The sequence below is a fragment of the Mustela lutreola genome, chromosome 5, assembly GCF_030435805.1.
Source record: "Mustela lutreola isolate mMusLut2 chromosome 5, mMusLut2.pri, whole genome shotgun sequence".
Classification (NCBI taxonomy): domain Eukaryota; kingdom Metazoa; phylum Chordata; class Mammalia; order Carnivora; family Mustelidae; genus Mustela; species Mustela lutreola.
Genome location: NC_081294.1, coordinates 152,206,592 through 152,224,046, shown reverse-complemented (window position 1 = coordinate 152,224,046; position 17,455 = coordinate 152,206,592). Strand labels below are relative to the sequence as shown.

At 41.4% G+C, this 17,455-nt stretch overlaps 1 protein-coding gene across 4 annotated transcripts in view; it reads left to right on the top strand.

Annotated features, from left to right (window-relative positions):
* The window catches only part of MAPK9 (mitogen-activated protein kinase 9), a 47,752-nt gene that overhangs the window by 12,414 nt on the left and 17,883 nt on the right, over positions 1-17,455 (top strand). For 3 of the 4 annotated variants that reach the window (XM_059175949.1, XM_059175947.1, XM_059175946.1), the window contains exons 2-5: positions 1,296-1,466; positions 12,295-12,424; positions 14,888-14,946; positions 17,209-17,347. In XM_059175949.1, coding sequence (XP_059031932.1) covers positions 1,345-1,466; positions 12,295-12,424; positions 14,888-14,946; positions 17,209-17,347 — 450 coding nt within the window. In that variant the 5' untranslated portion in view covers positions 1,296-1,344. Of the gene's footprint in view, positions 1-1,295; positions 1,467-1,936; positions 2,167-12,294; positions 12,425-14,887; positions 14,947-17,208; positions 17,348-17,455 lie in introns of those variants that run through there. The other variant, XM_059175948.1, reaches the window with a different exon arrangement.

The window sequence follows — 17,455 nt, the reverse complement described above, 5'->3', positions numbered from 1 at the left end:
TGGAAATTCCAGGCATCACTGTATCAAAATACAAATTATCACTCCATTGACTCAGTGGGTCGCCATCAAATATTAGATGGTAGAGCAAACAGGAAATTGCTGGAGCTGGGCAATAAAATTTTAAGTTCCCAGTTTTTAAAACTGTATAGGACGTTTACCTCTAGGATTCACTTGATGGCTTTTTAATTTTTTTTTTTTAATAAAAGGGCAAAATAAATAGCTTGCTGACTTTTAAATAAAAGTCTTCAGATAAAGCCAGGGAACCCTGTCCGTGTAGCTGCCTGCTAATCACACAGGCTCCTGCGGGGTAGGGATCTTGATCTGTTGCCTAACCCACCAAAAGGCCGCTTTGAGACTGCCAGTTTGGACTAATGTATCACGAATAAATGTCAGAGCATCCAGGTCATTGACTGCAGGTTACCACATTTCTCCATCTAGAGCGTGTGGGTATTGAGCCTGCAAGGAATGTGGGGTTTGGGGAACACGGGCCAGTTCCAGGACACGCACGGGCACACACAGCCACGGCACCAGGGCCCAGCACCCCGTTGTTCTATAACTTCCCCCATTTGCAGTCACTTTGGCCCAGGACTGGCTCTGTGCTTCATCACTTCACCTGAACTTGTGGACTCAGCCCTTTTGCAGTGTTTATAGGAATCGTAGACAGGATCCCTTTGAAACCTCTCCCGAGTACCTTCATCCCCGAGCCAGCCCGGCATATGCTGGTCCCACAGGAGGCAAGCTGAGGAGAGTCACACGGTGACATAATCTTGTCCTGGCTGGCTAACTGTACAGATACAAGAAAGGCTGTTATTTCCTAGACCACTCCCTTAAAACATGGTCATGCCGGGCCTTAGCATTCTGTCCTTCCATGGAAGGCTCAGTACCTCTGCAGCGTTGTTGCATTTTTGGTTTTGGGGGGGGGGGCGATTGGGGTTTTTTGTTTTGTTTTGTTTGCATGTTGTTGAAGTTCTTGGTGCAACTGAGTTTATCCACTTACAGCCCCCTTGTCTCAGACGCCATTAAATTTGCAACACTCTTGGGGCGTCTGGGTGGCTCAGTGGGTTAAGCCTCTGCCCTTGGCTCAGGTCGTTATCCCAGGGTCCTGGGATCAAGCCCTGCATTGGACTCTGTACAGCAGGAAGCCTGCTTCCTCCTCTCTCTCTGCCTGCCTCTCTGCCTACTTGTGATATCTTTCTCTCTGTCAAATAAGTAAATAAAATCTTTTAAAAATTTTGCATGTGTGAGCTGCACACATGTAATCTAAGAATACATGTTCATTCTGTTTTTCTTTCAAGGAACCCGACAACCGTACCAACTTCTTGGAATATTCTATGATACTACATCATGAGTGACAGTAAATGTGATAGTCAGTTTTACAGTGTGCAAGTGGCAGACTCAACCTTCACGGTCCTCAAACGTTACCAGCAGTTGAAGCCAATCGGCTCCGGAGCCCAAGGAATTGTTTGGTAAGTAGGGTTTCTTTCAATAGCGTGGACCCAGTTTTTATTGTACTAAGAACTAAATTGTCAGAACTTAGAAACACAGTTGATTTAAAAAAACAAAAAACAAAAAACTACTCTTTTCTTTGCAGTAGGTTTTTGAACTAAATTGAGTCAACCTCTTGCTCTAGTTATATGTAGTCCTATTGTAGGATACAAACCTAAATTCTTAGAATGCTGCATAAATATAAATAGGTAGTTTTTCTTTCTTTCTTTCTTTCTTTCTTTTTTTTTTTTTTTGCTTTGTGTCTTTTTTCTTTTCTTTGTTGTTTTTTTTTTTCCCTTTTCCATTTCCCCTCCTGTCATTAGATACTAGAGTAATAGGTATGACAGTGAGTTGTAACAGAAATTTGGAGTTTTATTCATTTCTTCATCCTGGCCACCTTTCCCCCTTCCCCTTTTACCCCCAAATCACTCCTATTCATTTCTAGGCGCCGTCACTGCAGTGCCTTGTCCTTCATTGGCAAGACGAGGCCAAGCAGTGTCATTATCACCCCATGGATTAACCAGGAAGGGCTGCTGTGTGAGGGGTTGGGCTGGCCGTCTCTTCCTTGGTGTCTCACTTCAGCCATGTGTCCAGCCCGTCAGAACCGTTGGTCTGACCCTGAGCCTTAGTGTCTTGCATGGTAAGACAGTCAGCTGCCGCGCCATCACCGGCCAGCTCAAGGTAAACTCTTTCACATGTTTTCTAGACTACAGTTATCAGCACTTCCCAAAGTTTTTCTCCCGTAGTCTCCCCGGGCAAGACTTTCTTTCTTTCTTTCTTTCTTTTTTCTTTTTTGGGTCAGTAAAAACAAGATGGTCTCTGCCTCTGAAGGAAACTGTGATAAAGCTACATAGCCCATGTTTAGCCCTTGTAGGCAGAGGGGATTCAAAGTAAGAGAGAACTCTTCCAGATATTCTGGGTAGGGGAGCTGATGTTTGTGTTAGAGTCTCTGTACTAGTGGTTTGAAGTGATCCCCGGGTTTGGAGATCTGCCGTCAGGGAAGTCAAGTATTTCCTTTAGCCTGGGTGGTTGGAGGCCCCAGGAGCTAAGAGGAGATGGCAGTGTAGAGCTTTGCAAAAGGACTAATGCAGGAGAAGGGGCTGCTTGGAAGGAATGCCAGGCGTGTGTCTAAAATAATAGTGATCTCAGTTTCCAAGTGATGGCACGCTATATCGGTGCTTAAGTCCAGGGTACCAAGAGAAGTTTGGATGGCCTGAATGAGGACACTTCGATACGTCTAAAAAGTTCCAGACAATAAAACATTCTTCTGATTTGGAATTGGGGGGTCATTTGACACAGATAATTTGGCAAGACTGTTACCAAGGATGTTTAATGTAGTAACAGCAGGGAGAGGCTGACTGGATGTTCATAAGTCACTGAAAAATGGAAGGTTTTATAAACGGTTGGCAATTAAAATTAATGACTTCATTACAGCATGGTAAATAACAGTAAAATCACATGCTACTTGATAAAGTACTGTTTGCACAGGTTGTGACTTCCAGGTTGCATATGCTCCTTTTCATCTTTATTTTTTAAAGACATGTGTAATAATGGAATTATTCATTATGGAAGTGTATTTTTCATTAAAAAAAAATTTAGTTTTGAAACAAAAGTTCCTAATATGCTATTATAAGCCAGACTTAATCAGGGAAAAGTAGTGGCAGACTTATAGGATGGAAAATTCTGAATTAAAAAATTTAAAAAACTCAAAGTCCAGAAATACCCATACATTATGTTGGTGGATAGTAGAACAAACAGTTTGTTTTTGGAAAAGCTGCCAAGGTTATTCAATGGGGAAATAACAGTCTCTTCAACAAACAGTGCTGGGACAGCTGGATATCCCCTGCAGAAGGGTGAAGTTAGACCCTTACTTTCACATAATTTAAGAAGTTGCCTCAGACTAGATCGTTGACATAAATATAACTGCTGTAAGCATTAAACTCTTGGAAGAAAATGGAGGAAAGCTTCATGACTGTGGATTCTTAGAAATGACACCAAAAGCATGGGCAACAAAATAAAAAATTGGACTCTATCAAAATTAAAAACTTTGGTGCATCAAAGGACACTGTCAAGGGAGTGAAAAAAACAACCTGCAAAATGGGGAAGTATTTTCAAATCATATATCAGGTAAGAGCCTAGTGTCTAGAATGTATAAAGAACTCTTACAACTGTTAAAAAAAAAAAAAATTTAAAACAGAACAAAAAAACAAAGGACTTGAACAGATGTTTCCTCAAAGAAGATATGTAAACAGGTGATAAGCACATGGAAAGGTGCTTATCATTCGGCATTAAGGAAATGAAAGTCAGAACCGTAGTGAGATCCTGCTTGACACCCACTGGGATGCCCACGGTTAGCACAGTGGGAGGTAACTGATGTCAAGGATGCGAAGGAATTAGACCCTCACACATTGCTGGTGAGAATGTAAGGTGGCGTGCCACTTGGGGAAAATGGTTTGATGGTTCCTCCATATTTAACTACCACAAGACCCAGGAAGTACTCCTAGAATTAAAGACAGGCATTCAAACAGAGAGCTGTACACAGATGTTGGTCGCAGCAGCCGAAAGGTGCAAACAGCTCACATGTCCATCTGTGGATGAAGAGATGCCAAGTTGTGTGTGTGCGTCCACAGGATGTTCCTCACAGAAAGGAACGGAGCACTGGCATTGGTCCCCAAGAACATGCTGTGTGGAAGGAGCCAGAGGCTCAGGGGAAATACCCCAAGTAGATAAATCCATGGAGGCAGAGGCGAGGGGATGGAGGAACACTGCCTTGTTTGTGGTGAGGAAAGTCTTTTGGAATGACCTAGATACAGAGGTGGTAACTGCACAACATTGTGGATGAACCAAATGCCACTGAATTGTTTCCTTTCAGATGGTTAATTTTATGTGTATGTGAGTCTCACCTCAAAAATATGTTTTAGGGGCGCCTGGGTGGCTCAGTGGGTTAAAGCCTCTGCCTTCGGCTCCGGTCATGATCCCAGGGTCTTGGGATCGAGCCCCACATGGGGCTCCCTGCTCAGTGGGGAGCCTGCTTCCCTCTCTCTCTCTCTCTGCCTACTTGTGATCTCTGTCTTTCAAATGAATAAATAAAATCTTTAAAAAAAAAATAAGTTTTAGAAGAGCAAACTGGACAGTGCCTTAAACCAAGGCTCTTTGTCATTCGTAATAGCTATTTAACTCCTGATACCATAGTATCATATATAATCACATTTTTGTGCTATATTATTACAAAATATGTTGTCACTACCTATAGTAGCTTAATTTACATATTCACAGAATCTTAAGTAATGTCACTTAACTCAGTATTTTCCTTTACATGATTTTATGACAATTTTATTGCTATTTGTTAGAGCAGCTTTTCTCTCACATGCAGAAAGGTAGGAAGAAAGACCTATGTCATGGCTAAAATTTTTTTTTTAAGATTTTATTTATTAGAGAGACCAGAAGCAAGGGGAGCAGCAGAGGGAGAGGGAGAAGCAGGCTCTCTGCTGAGCAGGGAGCCTAATGCTGGGCTCAATCTGAGGACCTTGGGATCATGACCTGAGCTGAAGGCAGACATTTAACCAACTGAGCCACCCAGGTGTCCCTGTCATAGCTAAAATTTTAGCACCATTCTAAATCTCATCTCTTGATTCTAAGGAAAGATTAAAGACTGGGTTTCTGTTCTTTTCTACTCAAAGAAGAAGTCATTACTTAGAACTGATTAAACTTAATTAATTAATTAAAACTTAATGAGCCCATGCACAGCCAACAGTTTATTTCACCATCTTGGATGTCACTATTCACTTACCTTTGTAACCCAGCCAGTTAGTTCATCATTACCAAATCAAAGCCTGTTAGCTGGGTTAACTTTAATGAATACATGGAAAAGGGGGTTAGTTAACTTGACTCAGAGTATTGATGTTTTCTTTTGAAAATGTTTGTGCAGTTATAAAAATCATGCTTAGCCTTCTGTGCTGTGTCATCTTTCGGAGTTGTGCCATCCCAGGAGTTGGGGCTGCATGCCTTAAGGACCTCAGTAGAAAACGGTCCTGTACATGTTCAAGGAGAGGGTCTTACCCCATTCAGTTGTTGGAATAGAGCAAGAAACTACTAAAGCCGTCAGATGCCTTTCTTCCTGTCAGTGACAGAAGGGCCTGAGTACTTCCACCATCAAGCCCTAATTTCTGCGTATCCAGTTCTCTCCAGTGCTCCTTTCCCTGCAAACACAACAGGTTCATTCCCACGGCCGTCACTTTTGTCCCTACTGCATGTCCCAGTTGGATTGTCCTCAGAGGCATACCAGTCTTTCAAGAGGCCATCCCTGGTCTTTCAAGACTGATCTCATCTATGAAACGTCCCCAGGTAACCACAGCTCACATTTAGAATGGCGCTTCCTGGGTGCCTGGGTGGCTCAGTCAGTTAAGCATCTGCCTTTGGCTCAGGTCATGATTCTTGGAGTCCTGGGATCGAGTCCCAAGTCAGGCTACCTGCTCAGTGGGGAGCCTGCTTCTCTCTCTCCTTCTGCCTCTCCATCACTTGTGTTCTCTTTCACTCACTCTCTCTGAAATAAATAAAATCTTATTAAAAAAATAGAATAGAGCCTCGCCTCTGATTGAACCAAGTGCTTAATTGATGTGCCCATGCGTGCGCGCGCACACACACACACACACACACACAAACATGCTCTGTCTCTCTCCAGAACTGTAAAATAGTAAATCTGTGTCTTAGACTACTAAATTTGGTAATTTCTTATAATAGCAATAGAAAACTAACATAGGGGCCATGCGTGTTTTTACATTTTGAGAAATAAAATATCATAGTAGCAATAGTGCATGGCTTATAAAACTTGTTCGTTGTCTGTTTAAACTAGAGCTTTATAAAGGGACCTACGGCCTGAGGTATGGGCAAGAAAGGTGCCAGTATTGATGCAAGATTAAATGGAAGAGCTGGGACCCAAGTAAAATATTCTGACTCTTTAATTTTTCATTGTTTTTGCATTTGTCTCTGATTTGTTTCTCTTTTTATTGTTCATTAAAAATAGTAAAATAAATTAGGAAGTAAGTTTTGAAATATTTATCTCTGGATTATTCTTTTTTTTATAATTTTTTTTTAAAGATTTTATTTTATTATTGGACAGAGAGAGAGATTACAAGGAGGCAGAGAGGCAGGCAGAGAGAGAGAGGAGGAAGCAGGCTCCCCGCTGAGCAGAGAGCCCGATGCGGGGCTCCATCCCAGCACCTTGGGATCATGACCTGAGCCAAAGGCAGAGGCTTAACCCCCTGTGCCACCCAGGCGCCCCTCTCTGGATTATTCTTAAGTATCAACTATGTTATTTTGTAAAATGAAGTCATTGTAAGATTATGAAGCTGTTGTGGGAAATGTGTATACATTTCTTTCATATCTCTTCAGTTTTTTCTTTCTCCTTCTAAACTCTCAAGTTGTTCAGCCAAAGGATTGTTTGTTTTATGGATAGTATTGGACCTGGCAGCCCCTAGAAGTGACCGTTAGCAACCGGAGCTTGAAGTGGTTAGTCTAGCTCTTACTTCTTTTCCTCTCTATAGTTCCGGCACCCCCAAATGCCGGCCTGCTCTTACACCATTTTGTTTTCTCTCTAGTGGTATAAGTAAGCTTAGAATGTGTGTAACAGCATTTCTGCAGTGAAGGAGGTCTGTAGCATAAAACTCAGGAAGGCCGTGACTCTGGGGGAATGAGTTCCAAGGCTGGCCGTGATGCACATTGCAGTTCTCTGTGGCCTTGGGCGAATCTGTGTGTCTTTGTGGTTCTTGATAGTTTGACTTCTAAAACAAGTGGCTTAGAGCTGATGGATCAGATACGTAACTGAGAACAGGAGGCTCCATGCAGGAGAGCTTTTAACAAGGTTCCTCCCTAAGGTAAAAAGTAATTGGAAACTTGATGCAGATAAACGGAGCAGAGGAAGTGAGACTAAGTAGACGAGACATCTGCAGCAAGGAAGAGAACATGTCTATAGTAAGACCCCAAAGAGGCTGTGGGTATAGAGAGGACAAATACGGAAAATGAAGATGACACAAGTGGCTAGAAATAGGTGTGTTAATTATGAAACAATTGAGCCAGTTGGCTCCCAGCATTCCCACCCTCACCCCCATGCTCAGCATTTGCACCTAGAGCACACGTAGGTGAGTGAAGGCTTACATAGGCCAGGATCCGGGGAAGGACAGAGCCTAATGAGGGGAGCCCAGGATTTGGAGCTCTTCCCCCGAGGTCTTCTGACAGTTCTAGAGTGGGCAGCTGAGAGATTGAATCATACTTGGGATTGCCTTGGGGGACTGGCAGACAGGGATTGGAGCCCTGGGCCCTGTGGGGGCCTGGTGAACTTGCTTCACGTTGACCTCAGTCCAGTAAAGGATTACCTCCAAGAGGGAGACTGAACCAGAAAGAAACAGACCCTTGCAGGCACTGCCACTCAGCTTCAGCTCATCTCAATTTGCTGAACTTGAACTGAATTGAACCCAGATTGCTAATGCCCCCCCCAACCAGGTACCTAGCAGAAGTGAATTTAAATTCTCCCTGGAGGAAGGCCGCATCATACTGGGTATCAGATTATTTCCAGACAGCAAGGAGTCTTGCAAGTGCCAGGTCCCATACGTAATCACTAATAACTAGTCCCATGGGAGATTAGACAGGCATACAGCCCAGCACAAACAGACAAAAGAAGCAGATCCACAGGGGAAATGGGCATTCTTGGATCCAGACTTCTAAATAGCTATGATGCTAAGTTCAGGATGGTTAAAGGGAAGATGAAAAATGAGAACATAGAAAAAAGAACTAAGTAGAACTCTAGAACTGTAAGATACAGAAATCAAATTGTGAAGTTAATGGATGGGTTTTATGGCATATTAGATATAACTGAAGAGAGATTTAGCAATCTGTAAGATGGGTCAGGAAAAAAATTCAGGAAGAGGCCTGAAGAGACAGAAGTGTAGAAATAGTACAGGAGAGAGGGTGTATTAGTTTTCTATTGCTGCATAACAAATTACCCCAGACTTGGTGTTTTAAAAACAAACAAGCACCCATTCATAGTTTCATGGTTCTGTAGGTCAAAAGTCTGCACAGGCTTGCCCAGGTTCTTGCCCAGCATCTCATCAAGCTGAAATCAAGATGTTGGCCAGACGGTGCTCTTATCTGGAGGATCTGGGAAAGAATGTGCTTCCAAGCAGCTGCAGGAGTCAGTCCCCTGCAGCCATAGGTCTGAGGTCCCTGTCCCTTGCTCTCTGTCAGCCAAGGGCCACTGTTCTCCTCGAAGCTCCCACAGGCCTTCTCACATGTCCCCTTCCATCCTAAAGGCAGCAGTGGTACGTCTGATCCTTCTCAGGGTAAAAATCTCTCAGACTTTCCCCTCTTCCCCCCAGCCAGAGTAAACTCTGCTTCTGAAGGTCTTTGTGATTAGATTACCCCCCAGCTTCTGTTTGTTAGTGAGTATGCTAAGCCCTATTGTAGGACACCAGGTCCAAGATACATAAAAATCAAATGCCTAGAAATTGGTAGAACAAACTACTTTGACAGTGGTTTGACATTATCTGCTAAGTATGTGCATCCCTACTCTTAGCTATCTACTCATCAGAAATGTGTGCAGAGGGGATGCCGAGAATATCTCTCCCTGTGCGGGAATGTTTATGACTGTTTTTTTGTAATCACTTCCAAACTGAGAACAACCAAAGTACCTGTCAACGTTCTGTCACATAGTCATGCAAAGGAATAATATAGCAGTGACCCAGAATGAATTCTAGCTACACGCAACAGCAGAAGAGTCTCACCAGAAGTCAGACCAGCTGATTTTAAAAACCAGGCAAAATGAAGCCATGGGTTGGGGCGCCTGGGTGGCTTAGTGAAGCCTCTGCCTTCAGCTCAGGTCATGATCCCGGGGTCCTGGAATCGAGCCCTACATCGGGCTCTCTGCTCAGCGGGGAGCCTGCTTCCCCTTCTCTCTCTGCCTGCCTCTCTGCCTACTTGTGATCTCTGTCTGTCAAATAAATAAATAAATAATCTTAAAAAAAAAAAAGAAGAAGAAGGAGAAGCAGCCATGGGGGCTCTGGGGAGGGAGCTTAAAAATTCTTGTTCCTCTGGTAACAACAAGGAAGTGATTTTCCTAAGAGTCAAAAGTAGTTATCGTCTTTGGGGGACAGGAGGGATAGTGATTAGTAGTAGATGTTGGGGGGTGGGAGGAATGCTGACAAAGCATGGCTCTTTGTGGTCAATCATGGAGCTGAGGAATAGGAAGGGAAGTCAATGAATGAATATCAGACAGGCATCGCCTTCTCACCAATACTCAATGTTGGAAATCCATGAAGTTCGGAGAGAAAATTGAGTTTGAAGTAAGAAGACCAACAATCAAGGCCAAGGGCAGAATAAGGTCATTTATCTTCCACACATTTTTTTCTGAGGAAGTTTCTTGAAATGTACTCCACCAAGAGAGAGAATTCAAGAACATGTACAACCAGAAACATGGAGGCCAGTGAAAAGAAACCCCAGGGTGGTAACTGTGCTGCCAGCCTTGAAAGGAACTCCAAGAAAAAGTGCTGTCAAAAAGAATAGAATAGACTATTTGGAATAGACTCCAAACAATAATGGGAAGGGCTGCAGAAAGGGATATTTTTCTTCTTAAGAGAAATTTGTGGTGAAATAACCTAGAAAAAGTCATGGTCTAAGGTCAAACAGCTTTCAAAAGACATGATGTTTGAGCAATGGATTGCTGGATTGTAAGAAAAGAAAATCCACTTGACTTCGACACCAGAAACAATCTCATTTTCTTGTGAGCGGTGACAAGGGTCATGTGTTCCTTAGAAAATGAAATGTCGGGACGCCTGGGTGGCTCAGTTGGTTAAGCAGCTGCCTTCGGCTCAGGTCATGATCCCAGCGTCCTGGGATCGAGTCCCACATCGGGCTCCTTGCTCCGCAGGGAGCCTGCTTCTCCCTCTGACTCTGCCTGCCACTCTGCCTGTGCTCGCTCTTGCTCTCTCTCTCTGACAAATAAATAAATAAAATCTTAAAAAAAAAAAAGAAAAGAAAATGAAATGTCATTTTGCCCCTGCAGTTAGGAACACTGACATTTGCACATGTGCGTGCCCTCTGTGTCTTGGTTCTCAATGTTTAGACATGTCTGAAAGGGAACACACAGAAGACTTAGCTGTAGAGACCGAATAGATATGTCATTTGAGACAGAGTTTGGAGGAAAGGAAAGAGAGTATGGAATGTGGTGGTCTTGTATTACACACTGGGAGTCTGGAGGATCCCTCCCTCCAAAGCTGATGGAACAAGAAGTTTAGGCACGTTGTTTAAGTAACTAAGGTGACCAAAGGGAAAGTTTAGAATAACACGATAGCAAAAAACTGGGAGGTGTGGGGCTGTCAAGTAAAGGGACTAAATCTTCAGTTTTAGGAGAGTAGTTAGACAACTTCTGAAGTCGATAAATGAGGAAATGCTGATAAAAGTATATTCTTTGGAGTTGAGAAGGGACCATAAGAATTAAAACCAGAAATAATGGAAGGTGGTCGCTCTAAGGGTTGGAACTAGGAATGGAAGTGTGTGTCTGCTCAGAGGGTCAGAATTTAAGTCCATTTGGCTCATTTTGGGCACAAACTTTTCAGATCAAAAACGGCGTGTCTTTTCACATTAAGACTAAAATATAGTAGATACAAATACATGTGTGTACATTTGTTGCACAAATAGATTTATCTGAACATTTTATAATTCATGTGAATGTTGTATTTGCATATGGGCATGTGGATTGACCTATGTGTACACATGTACACTTACTGTGACCTGAATTGAAGAGAAATACTTACAAAGTAACATGGAATTTCTAGCCTTCAATTTAAAACAGATGGAATTAAGTGAGGGTCATTAGCAAAAAAAAAAAAAAAAAAAAACACATAAACAAACAAACAAACATGAATGGGGTGAATACATGGAAAACAGTGTTACAAACTGCATAGAACAAATACATAGAAACAATATTTTAGATGGTGCTTGGATTCTCAAGTGGTCCTTAGCAGCTCTTAACCTCTGGTGAGGAGCCGAAGGGCAAGAATAACACTAGTAGCGTCATTAGTGTAGTTTATACCAAGTGCCCAAACAGCCTACTCAATTTTTCCTATTTTCTTGAGGTAAAAAGGAACCATGACTTTTGGCTGGGAACTTGAGATGCCAGAAATGCAGCCTCTGCAAGATTTTATTCTTACTATAATAGCACAAGGAGTTATTTCTAGTCAAATTTTATATAGCCTTTGCTTACATTAGAGCTTTTGTATCTTGGGGATTTACCATGAGCTGAGATCTTGGCTTCTGTTTCCTTTTTTCAGATTCTTTTGTCTGGGAAAAACACAATCAGAGCTTGTATTTGTTACATCCTTCTTATGAGCTCAACCATTTCCTCCACTGCCATATGCCAGATTATACCTATATTGTATTCTGTGATAACCAGTGACTTTTTTTTTTCCAACTTATTGGCGTATTCAAACTGAAGAGTTCACTTCTTGGCTGGTCTTACACACTTTGTATTAAATTACTTGGTTCTGAATATAATAATCTCAACTCATATAAGGAGAGGTCCAGGTGTGTGTCTTAACTGCAGCTTCCAAGTTTGTGCCTCTGCAAAGGAGTCAGTCCATCCCACACTCATAGCCAACTTGACTTGTTCTTTATGTGTAGGAGTACCTTGAGTGGAAGCAAGCAGAAAGACATTTCCTTATTTGTTACTTATTTTTAAACAATGCATTGAATGGGCATTGTGCATTGTAGTCTTCTCCAGAATCATCCTAATGGGTCCCTTATTATATTTCCTGATTATAGTGCTGCTTTTGATACAGTTCTTGGGATAAATGTTGCAGTCAAGAAACTAAGCCGTCCTTTTCAGAATCAAACTCATGCAAAGAGAGCTTACCGTGAACTCGTCCTCTTAAAATGTGTCAATCATAAAAATGTAAGTTATGTCTACATTTCCTCTGTGTAATGTTGTTCATGATATTGTCATCTTGGGGGGTCTTTGGAAATACATTGAGTTCAGACCTTGGGTAAAATAGTCATAACAGGAACTATTTAAGGGGTTCTATTTTCTTGACAAAATTCTTAATCAGCATTGGGGAAATTAAAGTCAGCAAGAAGCGTCATGGTCCTGTCTAGGTCTGACAGCAAGATCAGTTAACCTGTAATCATTTAATTTTCACTGTTTCTGTTTCTGTAAAATGGCAACAACATTGACCTAAGAAACTGAGAAACAATTAGCCAATTTTTTTTAGAAAAACATTGTTCCATAAGGTAGCTTTTTACCTCGTATGATGGACATTTCAGTTCTAAATAAATGTGAGTAAATGGTATGATACTCAAGGTGTCTGTGCTTTGACATTTCCACCAAAACCAAAGCACTGTGAATTTCAAGGAGAAATTGTGTTTCTCCAGAAAACGAGATACGCAGGCCCATCGTATGTCCACAGCTAGTCTCTGAGCATTATCGTGAGGATGATTTGGTAACTTTGCTGTGTTTGAAAAAAATTGTAAAGTGTTATGTCTGGAAGGGGCTTTGGAGATCAGCCCTTGTGACCCCTTATTTTGTGGTGGAGGAGGAGTGTTAAAGACTACACTCAGTGCTACGTGCCTCCCTTCACTTTAGCATTGATGCTGGATCTTTCTGGGGTACGGACATTACATACAAAACAAAGACAAGTTTATTCTTTTGAGTCTGTGGTTTGAGTTTGTTTTTGATTTCTCCAACATGTGCTTTGTTTTACTTACACATTTAACATTTTTTTCATGTTATGCACAAGTATGGTTAGGTTTTTTTTAATTCATACAGTATAAACAAGAAGGCAAAAGTCATCGAAACCCTTAGATCATTATCATTAACATTTTGGTGAACATTCTTACACGTGCACCTACATATTACATGAACATGATCAGTTGTGTTATGGTGCATCTGGCCTTTTCCCTCGCAGAATACTCTTGGGCCTCAGATACATTACATAGTACACATGCACAATAATTTATTTAACCGGTCACCTGTTACTGGATATTTGGATTGCTTCCAGTTTTTGCTATTATAACCAGTGCTGGAACAAACCTCCCTGTACTTGCATCTCTGCCCACCTGTCCAGGTGAACTTCTTAGTCAAAGTGTGTACTGCACACTTCTTATTTTAGTATGTGCTGACAAATTGACCTCACAGAAGACTGCAGTTTTACACTTTCACTAAGACTGTCGAGGGGTACAAAAAAGATTATCTAAGAATGTGTTTTATTTCAGAATCCCCCAGCACTATGTACATATTATTGATTTTTTTGTTGTTGTGCTTTGCCCATCTGAGAGATGACAAGTGATATATTATTCTTACTTCTGAAGCTAAATTCTTTCCATACTTTATCTCTATTAACCATTTATTTTTAAAGAATCTGTTTCCAAAAAAAAAAAAAAAAAGAATCTGTTTCCTGTGGCCTCTGACCATTTTTCTCTTCGGCTGTTGGTCTCTTTTATGCCTTTATAGAGGATCTTTGTATAATTAAAGCTATCAACCCTGACTTCTTTTCCATTTGACCTCATTTAGGTTGCTTTTGCTATATTAGTTTTTTGGTGGTTTTTGTTTGTTGTGTTGTTTTTGGTTTTTTTTTTTGGTTTGTTGACCTTGGTTTGGGTTTAATATGACACATGTTCTAGGTTTCCTGTCATGTTTAGAAAAGGCTTTTCTATGCCAGGATTACATAAATGTTTATCCACATTTTAGTGTTCTGTGGTTTCATGGTTTACATTTAAATCTTTGTTCCATGTGGAGTTGATGTGAAGATTCAGTATGGATCTGGTTTTATTTTGCCCTCGGTTAGCCGGCCACCCTAATCCTATATTCTCAGTCATTCGTCTTTCCCTTGGTCATTTGAAATGATTGAGGATGTGTGTTTGATACTCAAGCGGTGGGACTCCTAGAGGCCTTCCCACAACCTTCTTTAAGTAAATAAGTAACACTTTGAGGGGTTCACCTTCATCATACTAAAAATACAGGTTTCACCTTCCTATTTCAAAACTTCAGAAATTTGTAGAGCGTATTTCAGTTTTCAGAGTCAACATATTGCTTTGGTGTTTTTCTACCCATAATGTCTACCTGTTTATGTCCAGAGCCCAAAAGACATTATGTGTTAAAACTGTCTCATAATGAGTTACTAGAGACACATCAAATGTGATTTGATTAAAAGTATATCGTCTTTCCAAGGGGAGAATCCTAATCATTTAACTTTTCTCAAATACCATGTAATAGGATATTTTGGTAAAACTAATAAAAATAATAAATACTGAGCTCTGCTATGATTTTTCAGTTTTAATACATTTTTAATGTTAAACTTAATTTTGATAATTAAGTGAAGTTACCTGACATGCTGAGGAATAATAAATCTTCTCTTTCCAGATAATTAGTTTGTTAAATGTGTTTACACCACAAAAGACTCTAGAAGAATTTCAAGATGTGTAAGTATCATTTTTACTCAGTAACGCACCATGCATCAAAGACTAAAAATTTAGAAAAGAAAGTAATTGCTTTTCTTACTTCAGAAATGTAGGTAGCAATATATCTAGCCACTTTTTTCTGTGGAGGAGAAATGTTAAGAAAAATAATAATATTCAACTATTTGTGCCTAGATATTATCATCTCCATAACCGACAGGATGACTGGAAACAATTCTTTGGAGCAGACAGTGACCATTAATGCTGTTGATTTGCTTTGCTGAAATATAAAATGTTTTTCTCCAGTGCCCCTGAAAGCCAGGATGATAGGGTTCAAGGCTTTATAATTGTTATTTGAAATCATTATATCACTAAACACCATGCAATTCCAAAATCTGAAATAGAATTATCTTACAAACAGTAAAATATTAATTTATTGTATTGAAATAGAATGCCCAACTCGTCCTAAATTGAGTAGTGCATTCATTCAACAAATATCTGATTGCCACTTGTGTGCTAGGCATTCTCTCGGACTTGGCATACTTCAGTGACCCAAACAGGCCAAGATCCCTTTTATGATTAAGAATTGCAGGCCATCATACTCGCTCTGAGAGCTTTGAGAAAGCTAGAGAAGATACGCTGTCAACATAAGGAAGTGCTGCCATCTTAAGGATGTCGCAAGTGTTCTGGAAGAAGTGAGCTGGGTTAGGGAATCAGAAGTGCGGGGGTTAGGGGTCAGGGAACATCCTAAGCAGAAGAGGAGAAAGACCTCACTGGACTGGGGATAAAGAAACCCATAAAGGAGGCTCAGGATTAGTCCTACAGATATTTGAGGGAAGGTGAGATCGAGATAGAAGGACCAGGTGTACAAAGGAGAGGAAGTGGGGCCATGCCCACTGTGCTCTGAGAGCCACAGGTGGCCAGTGTGGCTGGAGCAGAGTTGGGGTGGGGCAGGGAGGGGCAGAGGAAAGAAGAGGGTGAGCTCTCGGAGAAGTGATGGGGCCAGACCCTCCTGGGCCTCAAGGCCACTTACTTCAAGTCAAGGCAGTAAGACCCAGCAGAGGCGTGAGCTTCCCTGATTTACATTGTCAAAGAATAACTTTAGTGTCTCTGTTGGGACCAGCAGGGGTAGGGACACAGAAGCCCCATAGCAATGTAGGGGAAGGGTGATGGTGATTGCATTTAGGCCAGAGGGTACAAGGTAAAGGGGGTAGACTGGAGGCTGAAACTGTCCCGAAAGGGGAGCCACTGTAGAGGACTGCAGTGTGAGGAAGGGGAAGCTGAGGGTGACGCCTGGTGCTAGCCTGAGCCCCTTGCAGGTGCTCCCAGCTGAGACAAGGAGGGCAACAGGCAGAGCCAACTGGTGGGGGAGGTAGAAATGGGGGCTCAGTTTTGGACATGGGCCTCGAGATGCCTCTTGGATACCCAAGTAGGCCTGGGACATGGACAGTTACAAGCCTGGCATTCAGGAGAGAGGTCTGGGCAGAAGGTATGAACTTGAGAGTTGACGGTCTGCAGATGGTATTTAAAGTGTTCAGACCAGGAACCAGAGGAGATCACCAAGACAGTGATAGTCAGAGAAGAGGAAGAGGCCAAGGAGTGAGCACTGGCACCCCCAACAGTAAGAAGTTGGGAAGGGGAGCAGGGCACAGCTAGCCAGGACTGTAGGACAAACCATCGGATTTAGCGACATGTAAGTCATCAAGGGTCTTGGCAAGGACACTTGCAGCAGAGTGGCAGGTCACATACCCGATGGAAGTGGGCTTCAGAACAAATGGGAGAAGAATGGAAGATGACAAGTATAGACACCTCTTAGGGGAGTTTTGCTTGCAGAGAGCAAAAATACGGGGTATAGCTGGTATGGGCAGAAGGTCCAGCATTCTCTTAACATGAGAGAAGTAACAGCTCGGTTTCTCTACTGGTAAGTATGATCCAATAGCAAAAAAACAAACACATAAATAAAGATTTGGGAGAATTTGAATATTTGAAATTCTATTGTGTATGATTTAAAAATTGTTTTAATATGAAATATATCATGTTGATAGTTTTTTTTGGAAAACTTCTGCTAAGTTCCATTATATGTTTGCTTTTTTTTTTACAAGATACCTTATAAATATTTAGAAAAAACAAGGTTTTTTTTGTTTTGTTTTGTTTTGTTTTTTCAAAATTTTAGCCAGTGCAGTAACTAAGTAGTAAGTTATTACTGTTTCATATAAATATAATTTAGGACCATAAAGGAATTTTGGGTGATTTTTATGTGTACATGGCTGATCTTTTTTCCCCCAGGTATTTGGTTATGGAATTAATGGATGCTAACTTATGTCAGGTTATTCACATGGAGCTGGACCATGAAAGGATGTCCTATCTTCTTTACCAGATGCTCTGTGGTATTAAACATCTGCATTCAGCTGGTATCATTCATAGAGTAAGTAGTGACACCACGTTAGTTTTATTTTTAAAGTCACAACATTTTCCAGTCATGATTCTCTAGGCACAAAAGAACTTAATATTTTTTTAAAAGTTGCCAATGTCA